Raw genomic sequence first — 20,822 nt, 5'->3', positions numbered from 1 at the left:
TACATGAAAAATACAAAGCTCATCATCTTCAAGTGTATACCTGTTGTGACCTTTTTCACACATCACCCCAGTTAAATTGGTTTTGAAGGCAGATTTATTAGATTTTCTGAGTTTTCTAAGTTCATTGGAGGTGATTTTAACAGATTTGTCCAAAATTTCAACAAGAAAGATCAGGTTGGACTGAATATTCATACCTTATTTCTTATTTCCCGCCTTCCAAAGCAAGTTTGGATGAGATTGATGTTATTGCAGACCTGGTTTTTGGATTAAAATCAGAATTTAGAGTATGAAGTTTTGGTATCACTTTCGAAATTCCTACATGTGAAAACTTCATTTTAATGACTAAGTATGAAAAATAAAGTAAACAACTTCAACCACTTAGTCATTCAAAACCTCAAATTTTAAATTGAAATTCTGGTTTCTAACTTAGGCTTCATATGTTTTCGCAGATTTCAGTCGCGATGAAGTTTCAAGTAGACAAGGATGCTCCTCCTGAATCAAGGATGAACTCAAAATGGAAGAATGTCAGTGATACAAACCTTGGACATATTAATCTGAGGGAGTTTAAGAAAAGGATGTTCAACTTGGACAACCTTGTGCCTACTGTGACCATGCGTAAGATGATGAAGAGTGGCATTGTACATGCTGTTGGCTTTCTCCCTACTATGCAATGCACGGAGTTCGTAGTTCAGTGTGCTAGGCACTATAACCCTGACAGTAAAGATGTTGTAGCACCAGACGGAAGAGTGTTGGCTAATATCAATGATGTAGCCATAAGAGAGGCATTTAGAATCCCAAAATATCATAATGTTGTATATGTGACCAAGGATGAGGCCAATCAAATTTATCAAGACCACATGGAGGAGTACGAGGCCACCATTAATCATTCATGGCTAGATAAACCAAGAAAGGGGGCCTCTAAGCTATCAAAGAAGAACTTGGTGAGGGCGTATTTTTAAGAAGATATTGGAGACATGATTGTCCTTTTCAATTGAATAATGGGTAATCCCCAAGGCGCTCCATTTGAGCCTTGGATGTATTACTTCATTAATGAGATAATGAATGGAGTCAAGATGATTGGCTGAGCTCAGATAATAAGCAACAACTTGGACAGCCAGCGGAAAAATTTGGAGGGAGATAAAATCTTCTACATGAGTTCATATTTGTTCTATTCCCTTGCTAGAACTTACAGATACAGAGGCCTCACTTGCAGAGGAGAGGTGGGAAACAAGGAGAATCAGTTTCCTGTTTACGATTGTTACCCCTAGCTGCATATGGAAGAAATTACATTTCAAGAAGGTGAATGATGCATTCCTGATGCATATCACGCGAACACTGCAAGGTGGATTACATCAGAGACTCTCTCAAGAGTCAAAAGACCTCATAAGCAGATTCAGGTATTGGTATATCCAATACCCAAAATTCACCTATATCAGAATTTGGGGATTTTTTGGATCTCCCTACAAGCTCCCAATTTATCCCACCAACCAAGTTGTGCTACTAGAAGTTGTGAGGCAACTGAAGAGCTTCATGACGGTTCAGAGAGAGAAGCAGAAGAAGGCAGAAACATCTTCTCTCACCATTGGAAATGGATTGGAGACGTGTCCATCAGCACAAGCTGTTGCCACTGCTGAAAAGGAGCTGGCATGGTACCCCATCTACCAATACAAGGCAAGAAGGAACTTTGATCCGTTTTGTAAGATGAAAAGGGTAGAAGGAATTGTATTTGAACATGGAACTAATTTAGAGGATTATTGGGCTAATGCAGCAGATAGTTTTGAAATCAGAAGAAGATTTTTGTCAAGAATTCCCCTAGGCATGGCAAGAGCAACAGAAGTATTCAGGGTCGTTGATCAAGTGGAAGACAGTCCTGAACTTGTACAGTCGGGTTTCAAAAAGATAAGAAATCAGCCACTTGCCTTGATTGATTCGGCAGAAGGGGAAAAATCAGATTTGGCAGACCTTATGAAGACAGTGATCGAATACTCTAAGTGGTGGACATCAAAGAAGACAAAGCAACTAAAGTCCAAAGGTGTTGCCTTGACTTATGATTTGATGGGAATGGATGACTCAATGTCTTCCAACCATGGTATCCCTTCAAGCAATGCTCAGAATCCAGAAAGTGTTGGGTCCCGGAAGAGAAAAGAACCTGCTGGAAATTCTGGAAAGGCCAAAGGAAAGAAAATTATTGGGGAAAGGCACGAATCAAATGAAGGTCATTCGACCTTGAATGTCGCATCTGTTGTACCTGACCAGAATACAATTGAAGAACAGATATGGACACAGATATGGAGGATAATGAAGTAAGAGTGCCTTCTCCTTCGCTTGAAGAGATAATGAGAGAGGCTGTCCAAAATCCAGCCAAGGAACAAGTTGAGCCTCCAACGGTTTTTCTTGATGGTATAGTTACTGGGCCTGGAGAAACGGATAGTGGATTTGATAAAAACACTAAGGAGCAATCAACCATTCCTAATTGGTTGAGAGAAAGGATAACGGCTAAGGTTCCTAATGAGACCCACTCAGAAGAGAATACTACAGCATTTTTGGCAAAGGTGAAAGAACCAGTTGTGATTAAACCACCTAAGCCAGCTAGAAAATTCTCTTTAATTCAGAAGGATAGTGCAAGGTTCAAAACTGTTCAGATAGATATACCGAAGGAAGGAAAGACGCAGAGTGATGTTGCTCCAGAAGATTATAAGATCACTACAGTAGACTTAGGTAAGCCTACTCAGGCTCAAGAGATCCAATATTTTGATGATTCTTGCAATGCCCTCAAGGGAAGACTAGCCGAGGAAAAGGAGAAAAGAATTAAGGTTGAGGAAGAGAATTAGCAATGGATAAAATATGTTCTCCATCTAACTAAGCCACTTAATCATGAGATACTAGTTACCCCTCCGCAGCCTCTTCCACAGGAGTCGATGAAAGATTATGAGGACATGAAGGGCACATTCAGGCAAGTTAAGGAATGGACCTCAGATGCTTCAGCACGAGCTGACATACTTGTGGAAAATTTGGTATCAGCACATGAGTCGACTTCTTCATTAGTCAGCAGAATTCAAGACTTGGCTGCAAATTGGGAGGATATTGAGCAAATTGGGATGCAAATTGGGAGTATATTGAAGAAATCCAAGATGAAATACTTCCACAATTGAGGATTATCCGAGGTCTATCAAAGCAAGACTTGATAGATGCAGGTGTCATCCAGGCTGGGGATAAGTATGATTTTAAAACTTGGTATTGTGCTTTGGTCACCAATATTGAGGTCCTGAAGAAATCTGAGACTAAGTGTTTTGAGATTGAGAAGAATGTTAGAGAAATTTTAAGTAAAGCGTTTCATGTGGCATCAAAAATTTGGCAAAGAGAGGGCATGCGAGAAAAACACCTGCAAGCAGAGAACCTGAGAGCCAGAATTCAGTTGAGCTTTTTCAAAGTCTTGGGGATGATTGATAAAGGGGATCTCTCAATAATTGCGAGTTTTCTCCTCATTGACGAAAACTTTCTTGCCTAGGCAGTTGAGTGGGAGTGCATCCTCGCCATGCGTACTAATGATGTGGACGTCATCGACTTCCAGATTAGAAACTTGCCAAGTGTCACTATGGAAGAGGTTCGACTCATTGTGTCCAGATACATTGAATCTGCAAAAAGGGAAACTAGACACTCACCTCAATAATAATAGCAGTTATGCCACATGTCACTCTTTTCTTTGTCTGAACTGATAGAGTTTTGAGAAACCCTAATTAGGGTTTGTAGCTTTCAATCTGGGCCCTTGATCACTGTTTGATCTCGGTCGTTCATTGTTTTCTGAAAAACTATATAAGGCTACCTCCTCTCATTTGGAGAGTGTGAGGTTTTTGATATATTATTGCGTGAAGGTCATTCTTTCAAATAATACATTGCATGTGTGCTTTCTCTTAAGGCTTTGTAATCTCTGTTATTTGAGTGATTAACATGGTTTCAATTTCCTCAACACATTAATTAGAAGTTAATTTAGATTTGCTTTCAAAGTTGTTAGAGTTGAATGAAGGATTTGATAAGTATTAATTAACGGTGTATCTCCGCTCATACTTTTGGTATATGGATGATTTCCATTTCACTGTGCAAAGTTAGTCTGAGCCTATCCCCTGTGTATGCCAAAACTTCGATCATAAGCACAACCCATTGAAGATTGCACCCACTTTGTTAGTTGTCTTTAGTGTGGCGAAGCAAAGTGTGGTTTCCCGAGAACACCTGGTTAATACCGTCTCTAGAATTCATAGGTTTAGATCAGCTTTCTTAACCCTATCCCCTTTTCCCCTTTTTGAAAGTCTAAATCCCGGAAAATCCAAAAAAAGAGAGAGCATGAAATTGATAAATCTATCTGAGTCCAGAAGCTTGAAGGACATTTGTAAACGTAAGTCCCCCTTGAGATTTTCAGCATACACTATCCAAGTAGCTATCCCACTAAAGTCGCTTGTTCGCACATATAGACCTTGGAATCAGCAGTGATTTTTCAGGAGAGAATAGAATACCTTTGGGTATCTCATTCTAATGTTTGGTAGATGATAAAACGTACACCAACAATACCAAAGGATGATTCCACAGAGCTCATCATCTTCATACAAAATAAGTTGTTTTCCCTTATGGCTATCAATGTGCCATGGGGTGTATGTTGCTGCAATATGATCATTCTAATGATATATTTTGGATCCTATATACCAATCCATGAGGATGAAAATGGCTGCTTACAAGTTGAGATAATGTATGGGTCTATTGCTATGCATTTCCATGATATGCATCTCAGCATTGAAGAGGTGAATGAAAGATATTTTTTCAAAAGATGTATTGGTTGTGGTATTGATTGTAAAGGCTGTTATAACAGTCCTAATAATAGTAAGAATCAGATCCATAACATCAGAAAATGTTTCAAAAGTCTTAAATTCAAGTTGCCAAATAACAGTGTACTTCTATTTAAAAATCCAAGACACTATTTGTCTTGCAGTGGGAGATTGTTTTGGAAGTGTCTCAAGGTGGAAGCTATCAAGAACACCAGTAAGTTTACTAACATGGAACAACATGTCATAAAATCATTTTCTACTTTCATGTTGAAAATTTTATGTGGAGATCAAATTGTGCTTGTGAAGTGGTTCAAAAAGTGCATAGTCGTTCATAAGAAAGGCCTTTGTGTTGCAAGATCAATTTTCAGAGTTTGCTAAAGCATGAGATGCTATTTGATGATATCATTTGTTGTCTCTTATATGTGCCATTATAGTTCCAAATCTGCTCCTAAATATGCATCAAGCATCTTTCAAAATGTGGCCAAGTTCAAAGTTGTTTGTGTTGTTTCCTACAGGGAGAATCTCCTCAATTCTAAGGCAAAAGAGATTTGGAAAGAAGCTGAAATGTGTGGGTTATTGATTGGAAAAGATGCAAGGTATGACAAAACCCTACAAGTAATATGAAGAAAAATGTTGCATATTGAATATCATCTTCACAATATTACAGGACACAGGTTTCAAGAAATTTTCAGGATGCTTGGAAAGAACATGTGACATTACACAGATGCAAAGTCAAGGTTGGCTATTCAGTTTGTCATGATAGATTATTTTGGCATGGAGATTTTGGAGTTACATTTCTGCAATTGCTTCAGGACAAGCAATTTTGGGAAGGGAGGATTTGTCATGTTCCCTTTCTAAATTTAACAACTTACTATTTTTAGTAAGCCTAGTTATCTACAATAGTCAATCATAACCTTCAAATGAATAGGGAAAGTAAAATTGCCAAAAGAAATTCTTCAAATCTGAATAAATGGAAATTAATTTGAATTGTTACTAATAATCAAAAAAGGAGCATAAGTTTGGAAATAGAAAGTTTAGTTTGTGAAGGGAAATAGAAGTTGTTAAATAAAAAGAGAGAAATGATTTTGGAATGGAATGTTGAAAGGTGGTTGACAAATAGCAAGTGAATGTTCCAAATTTGAATTACAAACTTATTTCCCTCCTAGGCATTGGATTTGGGCACCAAGTTTGAATTCAAAATGATTATGGGGGTTCAAGTATTGTTTTGGCTCCAATTTCATTAATTCTATCTTATGCTTTTAACAAAGTTTTGTTGTTCTTCTTCAAAGGCTAAGAAACCATTGAAGGAGTGATCTTCCAGGCTGATAAACCAGGGGGATAGAGGCTTGCAGGCAATGTGTTTACAAGTCTCCAGGGGTTGCAGTTGTGCCTCAAAGAGACTTTATGTGTGTTGTTTTGACAGGGGTTGTAATAAATAGTGTGTTATAGTTCCTTAGTTTATTTTCAGATTTGTATTACTGGTAATAACAGCATATATTGTTGTTCTTGACTGTGTTAGACATTTATTTCATGCATCTTTCTATTGTGGAAAGTATGAAGAGTTTGGAGAGTATTTTGGAATCTGTAGTGGATTTGTGAAGCTTTGAACTCCATTTCTGGAATCTAAATTGTAATGCTTCATGGCAGATTTGTAGTCAGTCACAAACATATATTTGCATGCTGTTGTAATGCCAAAATTTCTGTAGAATCTTCTTCTTATATTTTATAAGGGTCTTAAGTGTTTATAAGTTCATTGGTGCAATTTTCCACACACCGTTTGGTTGCAAATTGTAAATCTGAGTTGGGTGATTAGAATTTTGTAAATCCGATATAAATTTGCAGCAAGGGTTATTACATTCTACATCCAAAGAGTTGTTTATATAGAATGACAAGAGCTCTAAAACCATCAAACAAGGCGTCCGAAGAAGGCTCTTCATTCCAAACAACCCCAACCTTTGGATTGCCTCCATGGAAATCGAAAGGACACCAGTTTTGGCTTCAATACTTTCCTTCCAACTTGAGCGCCCAAACATGGAAGATAAACATTAAATTAAAAATTTAAATGGAACAAATGACAAAATACCAAGAAGCACCCATTGCCTCTTCCAAGCAGTCACTTGGAGAAGCCCAAAGGTCACTCATTTGTCCACTTCCCATGTCATTAATTATCCCATTCTAGGTGTCCCCAAGTGGAGAAAACAATATTAAATAATTGTGTTCACAATCCACCTCTATTGCTGCTAGTGGAACCCATCACCCCTTATAAATGTATTACAAACAATAATGAAAATAAATATTACAAAATATTTTCCCAATACACCCTAAGTGCTGGAGAACACTTTACAAGAATGTTGGAACCATTTAATAGGATTTACAAGGTAGATGGTACCTTAATCCTAACATATTCCCCAATTGATATGATGTCCTGTCCACAATGAAATGATCTCCTTTTTATATCTTATTATTGAGGGAGTCACAACCTTTCACATACAAGTCACAACAACTGCCCTTTGAAGGAGTCACAACCTTTCTTATTCAATCATTTCCCTTATAGTTCAATTTTAATTTAATTCCTCTTTATTCTAAATCACAACTATGAAAACTAGCACCACCTTATTAGCATTATCTTTGGCACCACTTTCTAATCACCTAATTTGCTGGAATTGTGATTGGTAGCAACTTGGCAAGGGCATGATGGTCCACTCTTCCCAAGATTGCTTGTCCTCAAGCAATGTCAGTTTTCATCTATAAAACTAAATCATTTTTGCCAATTCCAAGATCTCAAATCAACTTTGTAGATTTGTAATCCCTAGATCCTCTTTGTGATGTAATTAGCTTCTACTACGACACTAGTATAACTAGGAATTGGAAATTCTACAACAAGTGAGGTTTTTCTCATTGTATTAATTATGTCCAACTTTGTACTACACTGATGTCCTTGAAGAGTTGTTATGGTACTTCTCAAACTGCCCATATAGTCCTTTAATATCATAAGGTTGATACCATCATCTAAAGTGTCAGGACAAATTATTGTCCACTATTCTTTGGGCTTATGCACTAGTATTTCCCAATAACTCTCAACATCATAACCAGTAGTTAGAACTCGCAAGGTTCGTAATTTAAGACAAGTTCTCTCATCTTCAAGGAGAAGAAACAAAAACACATATTGTAGTTTTGTAATTCTTCCTTCAAACTCCACCTTATGAGCATTGAACAAAAGACCATTTTCAATCATTTTCTCTTGTAATTCCTTGTGTATATCATTGCACTCTTTCAATGTGTTTTCCAAATTATTTCTTTTGCCTTAGCTTTGCGCATATTTCTTCATGTCCCTAGCTCAATACTCTTGTTTCATTAAGCTCAGTTTGTCGTTCCGCATTTTTTTTCTAAATCCACCCTACTAGAATACCATATTCTCTAATGCTCAACCATCTTTGCTTTTAATTTTTTCGCTCCTTTACTGCATTTTCTCAATCTATTTTTATCAAAGAGCCTAGGCAATCAATACAAACTCTTGATTGTCATTGCTGACATCCAAAATGATAGCAAAATCTTCCGTCATGATGAAAAATGGGAGTGTTGTGAATACCGAAATTCCAATCCTTTGTGCAAAGCCAATTTTGAACTTCAGTAAAGGATCTCGATGTTGTGATGTCCCCTTCTACTTGACATCCGTCAACTGAGTAGATTAGCCTATCACTGACCCTCGTAGGCTAATGAGGTTGGGTAGAGGGTCCTCCAGAGTTTGATTCACCACCTTCAGAGCAAGCACTCCAGGTTTGGTCTTCGTTTGAGGTCTCCAGGACTCCGTTTGAGATACTTTCTATTTTTAGCAGTCCTGCTATTTATAGCCAGTAGGTTGGGCAAGGACAAATTATGGTTTGGCAGTCTCCAGTTCAGACAGCAGGCATTTCTAATGAATACTTAGAGAGATATTAATATTTAATTAGTTTTAATTAAATATTAAATGGCGAACTTTAATGTTTTAATGTTTTAAAAGTCAATACAAGTTATAACTTAAGTGAGGGTCTATTTCTCATCAGATGGGGCCAGTTTTTATATTAAATGGAAGATGATTTATTTTTTGACACTTCAATAGTCAAAAATAAATAATAAAAGTTAAAACATCATTAAAGGCCAAATCGCACCTTTCTTGGGAATCGCGCCAACCCTAAATGGAGAAGATTAAAGAAGATTTTAGGTCTTCTTTTTATTATGCTAAATTTTGATATTTTTGTTTGGAGCTCTGAGAGGAGTTTTGGCCAAAGGTTTCAGCAGAAGATTCTTCTGCAGTGATCAGAGGTATCGGTACAGGAAAACATGGGATTCTTGTACAACAACATCAGAGGTTGTGAAATATCAGTTGATCTTGCTCTTACAGTTGGTTTCATTCAGGGACCAAGTTTGTGCTTATTAGTCAGAGAGGCACCGTTATATATAAGTATTTTCAAACAAGGAAACAAAGATACCCAAAGGAGATATTTTTTGATGGCTGTACAGCTGCTTGGGGAGTAGCACCAATCACCTAAGGGGCTGCAATTTGCATGTTGGAAGGATCCAAAAAATAAATAAAATAAGGAGAAGGTGCGCCTAGCCTAGAGTCATCCATTGAGCTACCATGCAAGTTGTTTGGGTCAATCTGGAGTGAGTTATAGCATGCTGTCATAATGGACTGTGTATGACCAGCAAGGAAGAAATAAGGGTTTCCAAAAATTCTTGGTATTTTTCAGTTCCTATCTTTTATTGTCTGTTTATGTAATTAGGGTAAATAAAGGTTGAATACATGTAATAAGGGTTTGATCAGTTTATTACTGAATTAGAATTGATTTCTAGCGTTTCCCTATAGTTGCTTTTTGTGCTTAAGTTTGTCAAAATTATATTTGCTGTTACAAATTTGCAAAGAACACACTTGAAACGCAACAGGTTCAGTTAAACGTCAGTTGTCTCAGTTGAGGACCTTTTAAGGTTCTTACAGATGTCCTGCACTGCAGGTTATATCTTTCACTTCAATTAGCATCAAGCTCCCCAAGTGTCTATATCCATTTTAACTTCAAGTGTTATGATATGACAATGTGGTGAATGCATCCATTGTTCTTCAATGTCCATGTTGGCCTCTCCAAGAGGTAAACCAAAAGTCTCATTCTCATGACTGCAAAGTAACCCATCAACAAGCTCATCGATTTAGGAACAAGGAAGTTCAAATGTCTCCTAATCAACTTCCATGTAGTCAATATGTATCATCATGGAGTTTTCTTGACAAATTTGCAATTCCTCCTAATGGGGGTCAATCTTAGATAAATCATTCCTCACAACATAACTTATATCTTCCACATCATCATCATGTGGTCCAACTGTTTTAATACCTTGCATCACACCTGAAAATTGGATGGATGTTTCTTGGACATCATTTGCAATTATTGACACGTCTTCAACACATAATATTGGCTCTTCTTCTTCCGTTTTCGCAACTTCTTGTGATTCTAACTTCTCTTCTATTGTAACTAATGATTCTCTTAGATCTTGCTCCTTGATCTCCTCGGCCATTTTTCTTATGTATTCATATAGATTTCTTTTGTTGAGATAATGGTTCCTAAGTGCCTCCAAGTACTCGTTAAGGGAAACACTAGCTTTGAAATCTTTTGACAACCTTTGGCACTTGTCAATAATTTTGGGGGCCTCAAGTTTGTACAATAATTCTTGAATAGGATCCATGTCCTCTTACTTTCGTAGCCCTTCAAACCTCTTTGATCAGAATGCATTCATCATTTTAGCTTTACCCTACAAGCTGGCAGGATTGCTGCTCTAATACCAACTGTAATGTCCCTTTCTAAAACATTTCTTATTTTTGCCTTAGAACAATATTTTTAATTCTAAAATGAGAATTGCATTTATATTTATACATCCAACTTAAATAGCATTCATGAATTTTACTAAAATATTCAGATTATTCAAAAAAATACTCTTACCTGAATTTTTTGCTATGTTTTTTCTTCCAATTTGCAGCTATTTTCCTTAAATGTTTGTCCTTGTATATCTAGACAAGTTATGGATTTTTGTCCAATAACTTGATAGGAGAAGGATTTTCATCCTTAAGTCTTTTAATTTCTTTGGAGGGTTTTTGTCCTTTTTGGCTGTATTATTTACTTGCCAAGTCACATAATATTTATTCCCCAATTGATATGATGTCCTCTCCATAATGAAATGATCTCCTTTTTATATCTTATTATTGAGGTAGTCACAACCTTTCACATACAAGAACTGCCCTTTGAAGGAATTGCAACCTTTCTTATTTAATCGCTACCCTTATAGTTGTCAGTTGAAGAGAAGGATGCAATAAAAAGTGTAGTTGTCAGTTGAGATTGGGCAAATTGCAAGCTTTCATCTATCCAAACGAGCATATAGCTTGCAGCTATTATTTTAGGGGAAAAGTTTTAGAAAGAACCATAAAGGCCAACAGATTACATGAATCTTTTGTAGAAGTGGTTTTAGCGGTTGATGCTGGCATTCCTTGTATGGGAGATATTATTGAGGCAATGGACACAGCAAAGGAAGTGATCAAGCAATCCTTTGGCAGAAATGCTTGTAAGTCAGAATGGAGTAATTTATGGGAAATTATCAGTGAGAAGTGGTGTCGATGCACATTCCTTCACATTCAACAGCACATTACTTGAATCCTTATTTGTTTGGGATCAAATATGAAAGTGATGAGGAGTCTGCAGATAGCTTGTATCAATGCATTGATAGAACATATCCTGATCCTGTTATAGGCAGCAAGTTGGATGTTCAAAAAATGCATATAGAGATGAGAATGGCATCCTCTTTTCTAGACAAATTGCAAGAGATAAATAAACAAATCCAGCTATCACACATGTGCAGTAAGACTCTTATCGTTGCTCAACTCTAGAGTTACAAATATTTGCTGTTCATGTTCTGAGTCAGGCATGCAGTGCGTCTAGTTGTTATCTTGTTATTTGAGCATTTCATCCAATGAGAGGGAGGAGACTAGGGACTCGATAATTATCAGAACTTGTTTTTGTCCATAACAACATGCAATTCATAAGTTATAATGTTTCAAAGCGTTAGTCTTCTGCATCTACTCCCAATTGTTTGAATTCTGATGTAAAAGGGAGCAATAATGCAGAACACTATACAGATGCAAGTAGCGATGAAACAGAGTTCTCGGTCAGTGAATATTTAGCTAGTGAGAGTGTTGAGGAGTAGATGTTTATATTATTGGATGGTGATGTCCAACAGACAGCCCTTAGGACTTCTTATCCATTGGCATTCTTTCTTGGAGTCTTATAAAAACAATGTGGATAGTGCAATAATGTATTGCATAGCTAAAGTGTGCTCATTGCTGTATGTGTAAACAAACAGAGATATTAAAAACAGAGATTTCCCCTGCTCCCTGTGGATGTAGCCAATTTTGGTGAACCATGTAAATCCAGTGTATTGTGTTCTCATTTGATTTTAGTCTTGCATCTTTATCTCTGTTTGTTTAACCGCACTTCATTATTCAAAAATTGGTATTAGAGCACAGTGAAGAAGCTGATTGGGAATTTGTGAAGATTTTCGAGAAGATGGAGGATGCAGATAAATGGAGAATTGAAAAATTCTCAGAGCAGAATTTTGGATTATGGAAGATGCAGATGGAATTGTTGTTGATTAAAGGAGACCTCTCACTCGCACTAGAAGGAAAAGCCAAGAAGCCAAATTCAATGGCTGATGAGTGGGAGAAATTGGATAGGAAGGCGAGGGCAACCATCATTCTTTCTCTATCTAGTATTGTTCTAACTTCTATTTAATGTTTCAGCGACGAAGACATTGAAAGGATTATGGGACAAATTGTCTGATATGTATGTAGATGGTTTCCCCTTCAAACAAAGTTTTACTCATGAAGAAGTTCTATAATTTGAGATGAAGGAAGGAGGTAGCATGTCCAATCATCTCAATGAATTCAATACATTAATCAGCCAATTGATATCTGTCAACATAAATTTGGATGACGAAATCAAAGCCATCTTGTTGTTGTGCTCTCTACCAGATATTTGGGAAGGTGTAGTGATGGCAATCAGCAATTCGGTGTCCAACAAAGACGTACTCAAATTCAACGATGTAGCAGGCACTCTTCTTAGTGAAGACATTAGGAGGAAAAATCAAGGAAACTCATTCGGTGACGCCTTGATCTTTGGCAATAGAGGGAGGCATCAAGATAGAGGCAAAAATAACAACAGGAGGAGATCAAAATCTACAAGGAGATCAAAGTCTAGAAGAGAAATGGAGGTTGCTGGTTTTGTGGTAAAGGACACGCCGAGAAGAATTGCTGGTCATACAAGAAAGTGCAGAACCAATCAAAGGACAATGAAGTTAACACAACATATGAACAAGATAAAGGTGCTCTAATCTTGTCAACAAGTAAAACTACAGCAAATTCGTGGGTGTTGGACTCCAGTGCCTCCTTTCATGCAACTTCATGCCAGGAAGCTTTCAAAAACTATCAAGAAGGTAAATATGGTAGAGTCTATCTTGGCGACAATGAACCCTATGATATAGTCGGCAAAGGTGACATGATGTTGCGATTAAAGAATGAAAGTAAATGGCTATTTTGGGATGTGCGACATGCTCCTAGACTCAAAAGGGATTTGATTTCCGTAGGATAGCTTGATGCTCGAGGATGTAGCATCACCTTCTCTTCAAACTCTTGGAAGGTGACCAAAGGAGCCTTACTAGTTGCAAGAGACAGCAAATTGGGGACTTTATATGTGCTAGAGAGCCACACTGAAATGGGAGCTGCGATGGCGGTTGTGGACAACAAGACTGAGCTTTGGCACAAGAGACTCGAGCATATGAGTAAGAAGGGACTTGAAATCTTGCTCCAAAGGGATCAACTTCCAAGTTTGAAATCTATTGACTTGGAGTTGTGTGGACATTGTCTCTATGGCCAACAAAGGTGGATCAATTTTTTGAAGACCGGACATGACAAGAAGACAAAGCCTTTGTAGCTTGTGCACTCAGGTGTGTTTCGTCCTACAGAGGTAACCTCTATTGGAGGAGCCAATTATTTTGTCACTTTTCTTGATGATTATACTTGACAAGTATGGGTTTATATGTTAAATAGGAAACCGGAGGTATTTAGCAAATTTAAAGTTTTCAAAGCCATTGTTGAGAATCAAACTGGGAACAAAATTACGTACTTGAAAACGGATAATGGTAGGGAGTTTTTATAATGTCCCCACTTTGAAATAGAATTTAATGGTAAATAATAATAATAATAATAATAATAAAAATTAAAATATAAAAGAATATAATTAAATTTTATTTAAGTTAATAAATGGTCAAAAGACATGAGATGAAAGTTGTGGCTCCCTCAAACGTGAGACATAAAAGGGAGAAGAGAATCTCATTTGAGGGGGATAATTTTGGGAATCAGAAGTGAAGATCTGATTTAAATAAAAAGTGCAGATCTGATTGTGAAAGGTTGTGTCCCTCTCAAAGGGCAGAAGTGATGAGGAGTTGCACTCTTTCAAAGGGTGCTAATGGTGAAAGGGTGTGTCTCTTGCCAAAGGGCATCCATAATGAAAAGGTGTGACCTCTCCCTCACATTGACAGATATAAAGAAAAGGAATCAAAAGCATCCAGTGACAGGACCATTGATCGGATAGGATCAGAACTGTTATTTACAGGAATTGGCAGCCTCCTAGTAGGGGACATTACAGTTTCTAATCAAAAGGGTAGACATAGATTAAGAATAGCATGGCATCAATGTATCAACAGACCATCACTAAATAAAAAAATCAATCCCAATTGAAGACTGGAAATTGAGGATCGATATCGATTATAAAGCGTTAAAGAGAAGGTGAAAACAATTATCTTTATACCGTCCAATAAACAATTAAGCATCAATCAAGGGAGAAGATAGCCACTTGAATAAGGAGTAATAGATGTTCGTCGCTAAAAAGAGCAAGTCCTCTTCGATATCCCGAAGCGAAGGCATCACATAATAAACTCAAGATATCAAGCCGATATAATAATTAATATCAACTGAAATAAAGGACGAGGTTGGTAATCAATTGACTCAGGCATATGCATCGAAGGAGAGTAATGACATCAATAAGTCTAGAAAGCATCTTGTTAAAGTATCAAGTGATAATCAAAGGAAATCTAATGATTAGTCATGCCATCGAAAACAATTAATTGAACAAGGAAAACGGTATGCCAAAACCAAATTGGTTATGAAGATGGACTAATTAGATTATGATTTAGAGACAAATACTAATCAGCAATCATGTTAAACATGTATGATTTAATGACAGCAATTAGACAATAAGGACAAATCCACATTAATGCATGAAGAGAAATGATCAATATTATAAACTAATCCATCCTTGATATGAAGAGAAATGAGAGAAACAGATGTGTCTTATCAATTTGAAGAGATGCAACCAATTAGGATTAAGACATGTTTAATATGAAACCCCTACTCATTTTTTAGACAACATGGAGCTTGTATCTTTTATTTATCATCCAGTTTGGATTGCTCTCAATGAGCAAATGCCGTACGCACTAATTCACAATATTGGGTGTGTAAGCAAAACAATCACAAATCAGAGACAGCACCATTTAAGTTGCAAGTGCATAAAGTCATCATTAGGAAAGGCAACATATCACTATCGAGTGATATCAAGATCAAGAATCTGCTTGATAATACCAGTAAATCAGATATAATAATTTTGAGAAATTAAGTAATTGTCTCTTAATAGCAAATTGTCTAAAACGGGACATTACAGTTTTGCTTTTTGGAGTTTGACAATTTTTGTGCAAATAATGGCATCCAGCAAATTAAGGTTGTTCCTTTCACCCCTCAAGAAAATGGTGCAGCTAAGAGGTTGAATTGAACAATTTTGGAGAGAGCTTGAGGTATGCTCTCTAATACAGGTTTGGGCAAGGAATTTTGGGCTGAGGCGGTTAACACAATGGTATACTTGATCAATTGAAACCCTTCATCTCAATTGGATTTTAACATTCCATAAGAGAAATGGTTGAGGAGACAAATTTCCTACAATCATCTATGGGTCTTTGGTTGTGAAGTGTTTGCTCACGTTCCCAAGGAGAAGAGAACAAAATTGGATCCCAAATCAAAGCAGTGTATCTTTGCTGGCTACGGAGAGGAGCAGTATGGTTTCCAATTGTGGGATCCGGTTGCCAAGCAACTCTTTCGCAACAAGGATGTCATATTCAATGAGAGAGTATCCCCAAAACTGTAAGCACAGGGGACGCGAGCAAAGGAGTATGTGCCTCTATCAAACATTACTAATGGCAACTCACAGGCATCAGTTTTTGGAGGTAACTTACAGTCTTCTAAATTACTCCACCCACCCCCTGCAAATACTTCATCCTCTCTTTCTCAACTCGTCCCCCTCCCTTTATACTCCATGTCTCAAACAAGAGCTGTGAATCTTGAAAATTCCACATAGCCATTATCAATGATAACCACCCCCTTCATTTCCCTGTCCCCTGCAATTTTAGTGCCAAAATTTGCACGCAGTGTGGGAGAAACTCAAGGCACGGGACCTCTCTTGTTGCCACACACATAGGTCATGGCTAGGAATGCTCACAAAGCTCCCACATCCTCTATTTCTAGACTGTCACAGCTTAAAAAAATTTCAAAGCCTGAAAACGTTGCTCTTGGTAGGCATGCTACCATGCAGTCCCTACCAAATTCCTCCCTACTGCAACCTGTTCATGGATTTTGCCCAACAAATTTACCTCAGCTTGATTCCATTCTGCCACAAGACAATGTCACTCCTACCTAGTCATCTTAGGAGCTGTCTAGCTTGCAATCACCCGACAGAGGCATGAGAAATAATGGTCATTTGCAAGCAATGAGATGTAATGCCAACTCGCTACCACAGTCAACAAGGGTTATACAAAGGAGTGATAATATGTAAAATAATAATATTGGTGATATTGTTAATACTAGAAATGCCAATAATGCTGGCAATCTTGATGATGCAAATAATAACCATAATGCTGGGAATAATATGCAGCAAACACAAAAAATACAGAGAGTCATTTGCAAGAGATATGTACTCAATTGAGGAGGTCCACCCACGAGCGTCAACTTCTGGCAAAGTTCGATCATTATCAAGCAAAGCCAGCTACCTTCACAGATGCTTGCAAAGGCACAAATAGTGTGAAGTGGATGGAAGCAATGAAGAAGTAAATGGACTCGTTGATGACCAATCATACATGGGATTCAGTCAAGCTTTCACCCAATCGAAGAGCATTGAAGATTAGATGGGTGTACAAAATGAAAGAGGAAGAGAGAGGCAAGAAACACTATTGAGCCAAATTGGTAGTGAAGGGATATGATCAAAAAAAAGGAATAGATTTTAATCAGATTTTCTCGCCGATTGTGAATATGACCACTATTCAAGTGATTTTAGGCTTGGCAGCAATGTATGAACTTGAGTTAGAACAACTTGATGTTAAAACCGCATTTCTCCATGGTGACATAGAAGAGGAATTGTATATGCAGCAGCTTGAAGGTTTTGAGAAACAAGGGCAAGAGGATTTGTATTACAAATTGAGGAGAAGTTTATATGGGCTCAAACAAGCCCTGTGGCAGTGGTACCTCAAGTTTAATTCCTTCATGGCTGAGCACCATTTCACCCGATGCGAATCAACTCCATGTGTCTACTACAAAGTGTTGGACAATCATGAATTTGTTTTATTGCTGCTCTATGTTGATGATATGCTAGTGACCAGCACTAGCATGAGGGTTGTTTGTGATTTGAAGCAACAATTAGCTCATAAGCTTGCAATGAAGGATTTAGGGGCAGCGAAAAGGATTCTTGGTATGTCCATAATCTGGAAAAGACGGAAGAGAGAAATCAGATTCTCACAAGAGAAATACATTGACAAGGTTTTGGACAAGTTTAATAGGTGCTAAGGCTGTAAGCACACCACTTGCTGATCACTTTCGTTTATCCTCTGAAATGTTCTCAAAACGCAAGAAGACCAAGAAGAAATGAAAGTTATTCCGTATTCATCAGCTGTCAAGAGACTCATGTATGCCATGGTTTGCACTCGACCCAACACTGCCCATGCAATGGGATTAGTGACCAGATTTATGAGTACTCCAGGTAAAACTCATTGGCAAGCAATTGTTGATTATAATTAGGGAATGGCGGATTCCAATTGCCTTGGGCAACATTGGAATCCACCCAAGGGGGCCAGCCCCTTTCTCCAACGTATAGGGCTGGGCCCTATACCTCACTTCACTCCATGCTACATAATGAAACCCCACGCCACATACAAGGTAGCGTGCTAAACATAATAGGGCCAACCCTATCTAATGCATTTCGGTTAAAGGAAAAACAATAAATTAAAGGTCAAGCCGACATAAATGGATATTACATCATATAAGTAAAGATACTTTCACCTCAATCAAACACAATCAATACATCATGATGCGAAATATCTACATCTGCCTAATGCGAATTTGAAGGAGCAATATCACAGCGAATCACATCTGCTATGCCAGTGAATTACATCTGCCATTAAAGGGTGCGAAATTCATCCATGAGGAGAGCGAACTGAGGGCTAAGGTTGCTGTTCAACAAAGTGCAGACTTCATATGCAAACCTAGGGCTTGGACCTGATTGCTGTTGGAAGTGGTAAAGGGATGCTTGTGAAAGGGCAGTCTTGTGGAAGACATTATCAGCCCTAAGTGCAAACATCTTCAAGTGCTTGAGATAAGTGTTGTAATCTTTATACGACGATAATCCATAATCAGATCTGAGGATCTTTTCTGGCTGGGTTTTTCCTCCTAGGAGGTTTTCCCAGGGTAACCGTGTGTTGTTCTTATTTCTTGTTCATTTCTATGTCATGCCTATATCTAGATATCTCTAAATCTTTCAGCTAATCAAACTAAATTCTGATTTCTGAGTTTATATTAATCTGAAAGTAGTAAAAATAACAGCAATCGAGTGGATTCTAATGTATTTGAAGGGTACGTTTTGTGCTTTGGTGGGAAGATGCACAGCTGCAAAGTTTCGTTGATTCCGATATGGCTGGTGACTTGGACAAACAAAGATCAACTACAGGTTATGTTTATACATTTGTCAGAGCAGTGATCAGCTGGGTTTTCAGATTGCAACAAGTGGTTGCACTCTCTATTACCGAGGCCCAATACATTGCTCTCACTAAAGGTGCAAAGGAAATGATATGGTTGCAGTGATCATTAGGTGAATTGGGATGCAAGCAACATTGTTTCATTCTCTTTTGTGATAGCAACGACGCTAATCACTTGGCTAAAAATGTCGCATTTCACAATTGAACCAAGCATATTGAGGTGCAATATCACTTCATCCAGAGTGTTCTTGAGGAGGGCAAACTCAAACTTGAGAAGATCCATAACAAGGTGAATCTGGCTGATGCGTTGCCGAAGATAGTCTCAAAGGAGAAACTCAAGTTTTGCAGGGCTTCTCTCGGCATTATCAAGATATGACAACAGAACTGAAGTGGAGGAACATCTATGAGTCTTGCAGCAGTGGTTGGACTTCAAACGGGAGATTGTTGGATGGTGAAGTCCAACAGGCAGACCTTTGGACTTCTTATCCATTGGCATTCTTTTTTGGAATCTTACAAAAACAATGTGGATATTGTAACAATGTATTGCATAGCTGAAGTATGCCAATTTTGGTGAACCACATAAATCTGCCGTATCGTGTTCTCATTTGTTTTCAGTATTGGATATTTATCTCTGTTTTGCAAATTGTTTATCCGCACTTCGTTATTCAACATATATGTCATGTCTACGTTATTACTTTATTTTAAAATAACATGAAAAATTACTACTGAACATAATAAATATGATATTTATTTATTTTCATAATACATTCAATTGTCTAATTTTTGCAAATTTTTAATTTAGTATAAAAATATGGTATTGCTATCAGGATTCAACTATATAGTTTTCAAGTCAAAATATTTTTTTTTAATATATAACTATCCATAATTCTTCATATTCATCCATTTTCCATCTTTTAAATCCCGCCACATAAAACATCCAGTTAAAAAGTTGCTAGCTAATACTGGCATCAGAGCACGCCAGAAGAGATTATCAAATCAAAATAATAGAGGGAAAAGTTTAAAGACACACCTGTAATGGCAAACAACTTCTAACCAGGCGCCGGAAATGCCGGCCATGGTAGCAGCCTTATTGGAGGCCTCGGTAGTAAGAGGCATTCTCTTATCATCTTCCTGCACTCTCACAATATATACTTCCAGAACATTGGCCTTGACGACCACGAGGTTGGGAATGGGAGCCTTGGGCCCTTTCCGTTTAGGAGGGACCCATTCTCCTTCTCCTTCCATGCCTTCCATGTCGATGTCCTCCTCGGAGGCCAATGGAGGGTTCTCTGTTAACGAATGCGTTATGTAACCTGCCGCACAGTGCTGCACGCCCGTGGGACCATGGACCATTTTGAACGCTGCGTAGCTCATGTCGTGAAGCTCTCACAGACCTACTCTGCTCTGCGGAAAAAAAATCTAAAGAATTACACTGAACCGGAAGTATCACTGGTTGTATGCAGCCTCTCCAAAAACCCGCCCTTAAACCCTTGCGTTTTTATTAAATATTTGAGAACTGAGAAAAATACGTTAAATTACTAGACTTAGATCTGCATTTTTGTTCGGGAGGGAGTTTCATAACTAGGTAGTCGGCGCCACGAAATTTTAATCAGTTCTAGAGACCGTTTTCTAATAAATGGAAGGTTCTATCACTCACGAGGTAAAATGACTATGGTGGAGATTTGGTTTTATTTTAAAATTATTGTTTGATTTTTATTATTATTTATTTTGACATAATTCTCATGTTTTTTAATATTTATAATCTTAATTACTTGTTTTGATATTGATATAGTTTTCTTTCTCAATGTTCTTATGTTTTAGTAAATTTTGTAAAGAGATCCTTATTAAATTATTTGTATATTTAATTTGAAT

The 20,822-nt window shown here is 37.6% G+C and overlaps 1 protein-coding gene across 2 annotated transcripts in view; it reads right to left on the bottom strand.

The window, feature by feature from the left end:
* The window catches only part of LOC131068344 (cleavage and polyadenylation specificity factor subunit 1), a 276,602-nt gene extending 256,039 nt beyond the window's left edge, over nucleotides 1-20,563 (bottom strand). For both annotated transcript variants that reach the window (XM_058003530.2, XM_058003531.2), the window contains exon 1: nucleotides 19,981-20,563. In XM_058003530.2, coding sequence (XP_057859513.1) covers nucleotides 19,981-20,324 — 344 coding nt within the window. In that variant the 5' untranslated portion in view covers nucleotides 20,325-20,563. The remainder of the gene's footprint in view (nucleotides 1-19,980) is intronic.
* Nucleotides 20,564-20,822: the final 259 nt, after the last annotated feature.

Source organism: Cryptomeria japonica, chromosome 11, assembly GCF_030272615.1.
Source record: "Cryptomeria japonica chromosome 11, Sugi_1.0, whole genome shotgun sequence".
NCBI lineage: Eukaryota > Viridiplantae > Streptophyta > Pinopsida > Cupressales > Cupressaceae > Cryptomeria > Cryptomeria japonica.
Note: the sequence above shows the minus strand (reverse complement) of the source record. Positions and strands in the feature narration are given on the sequence as shown.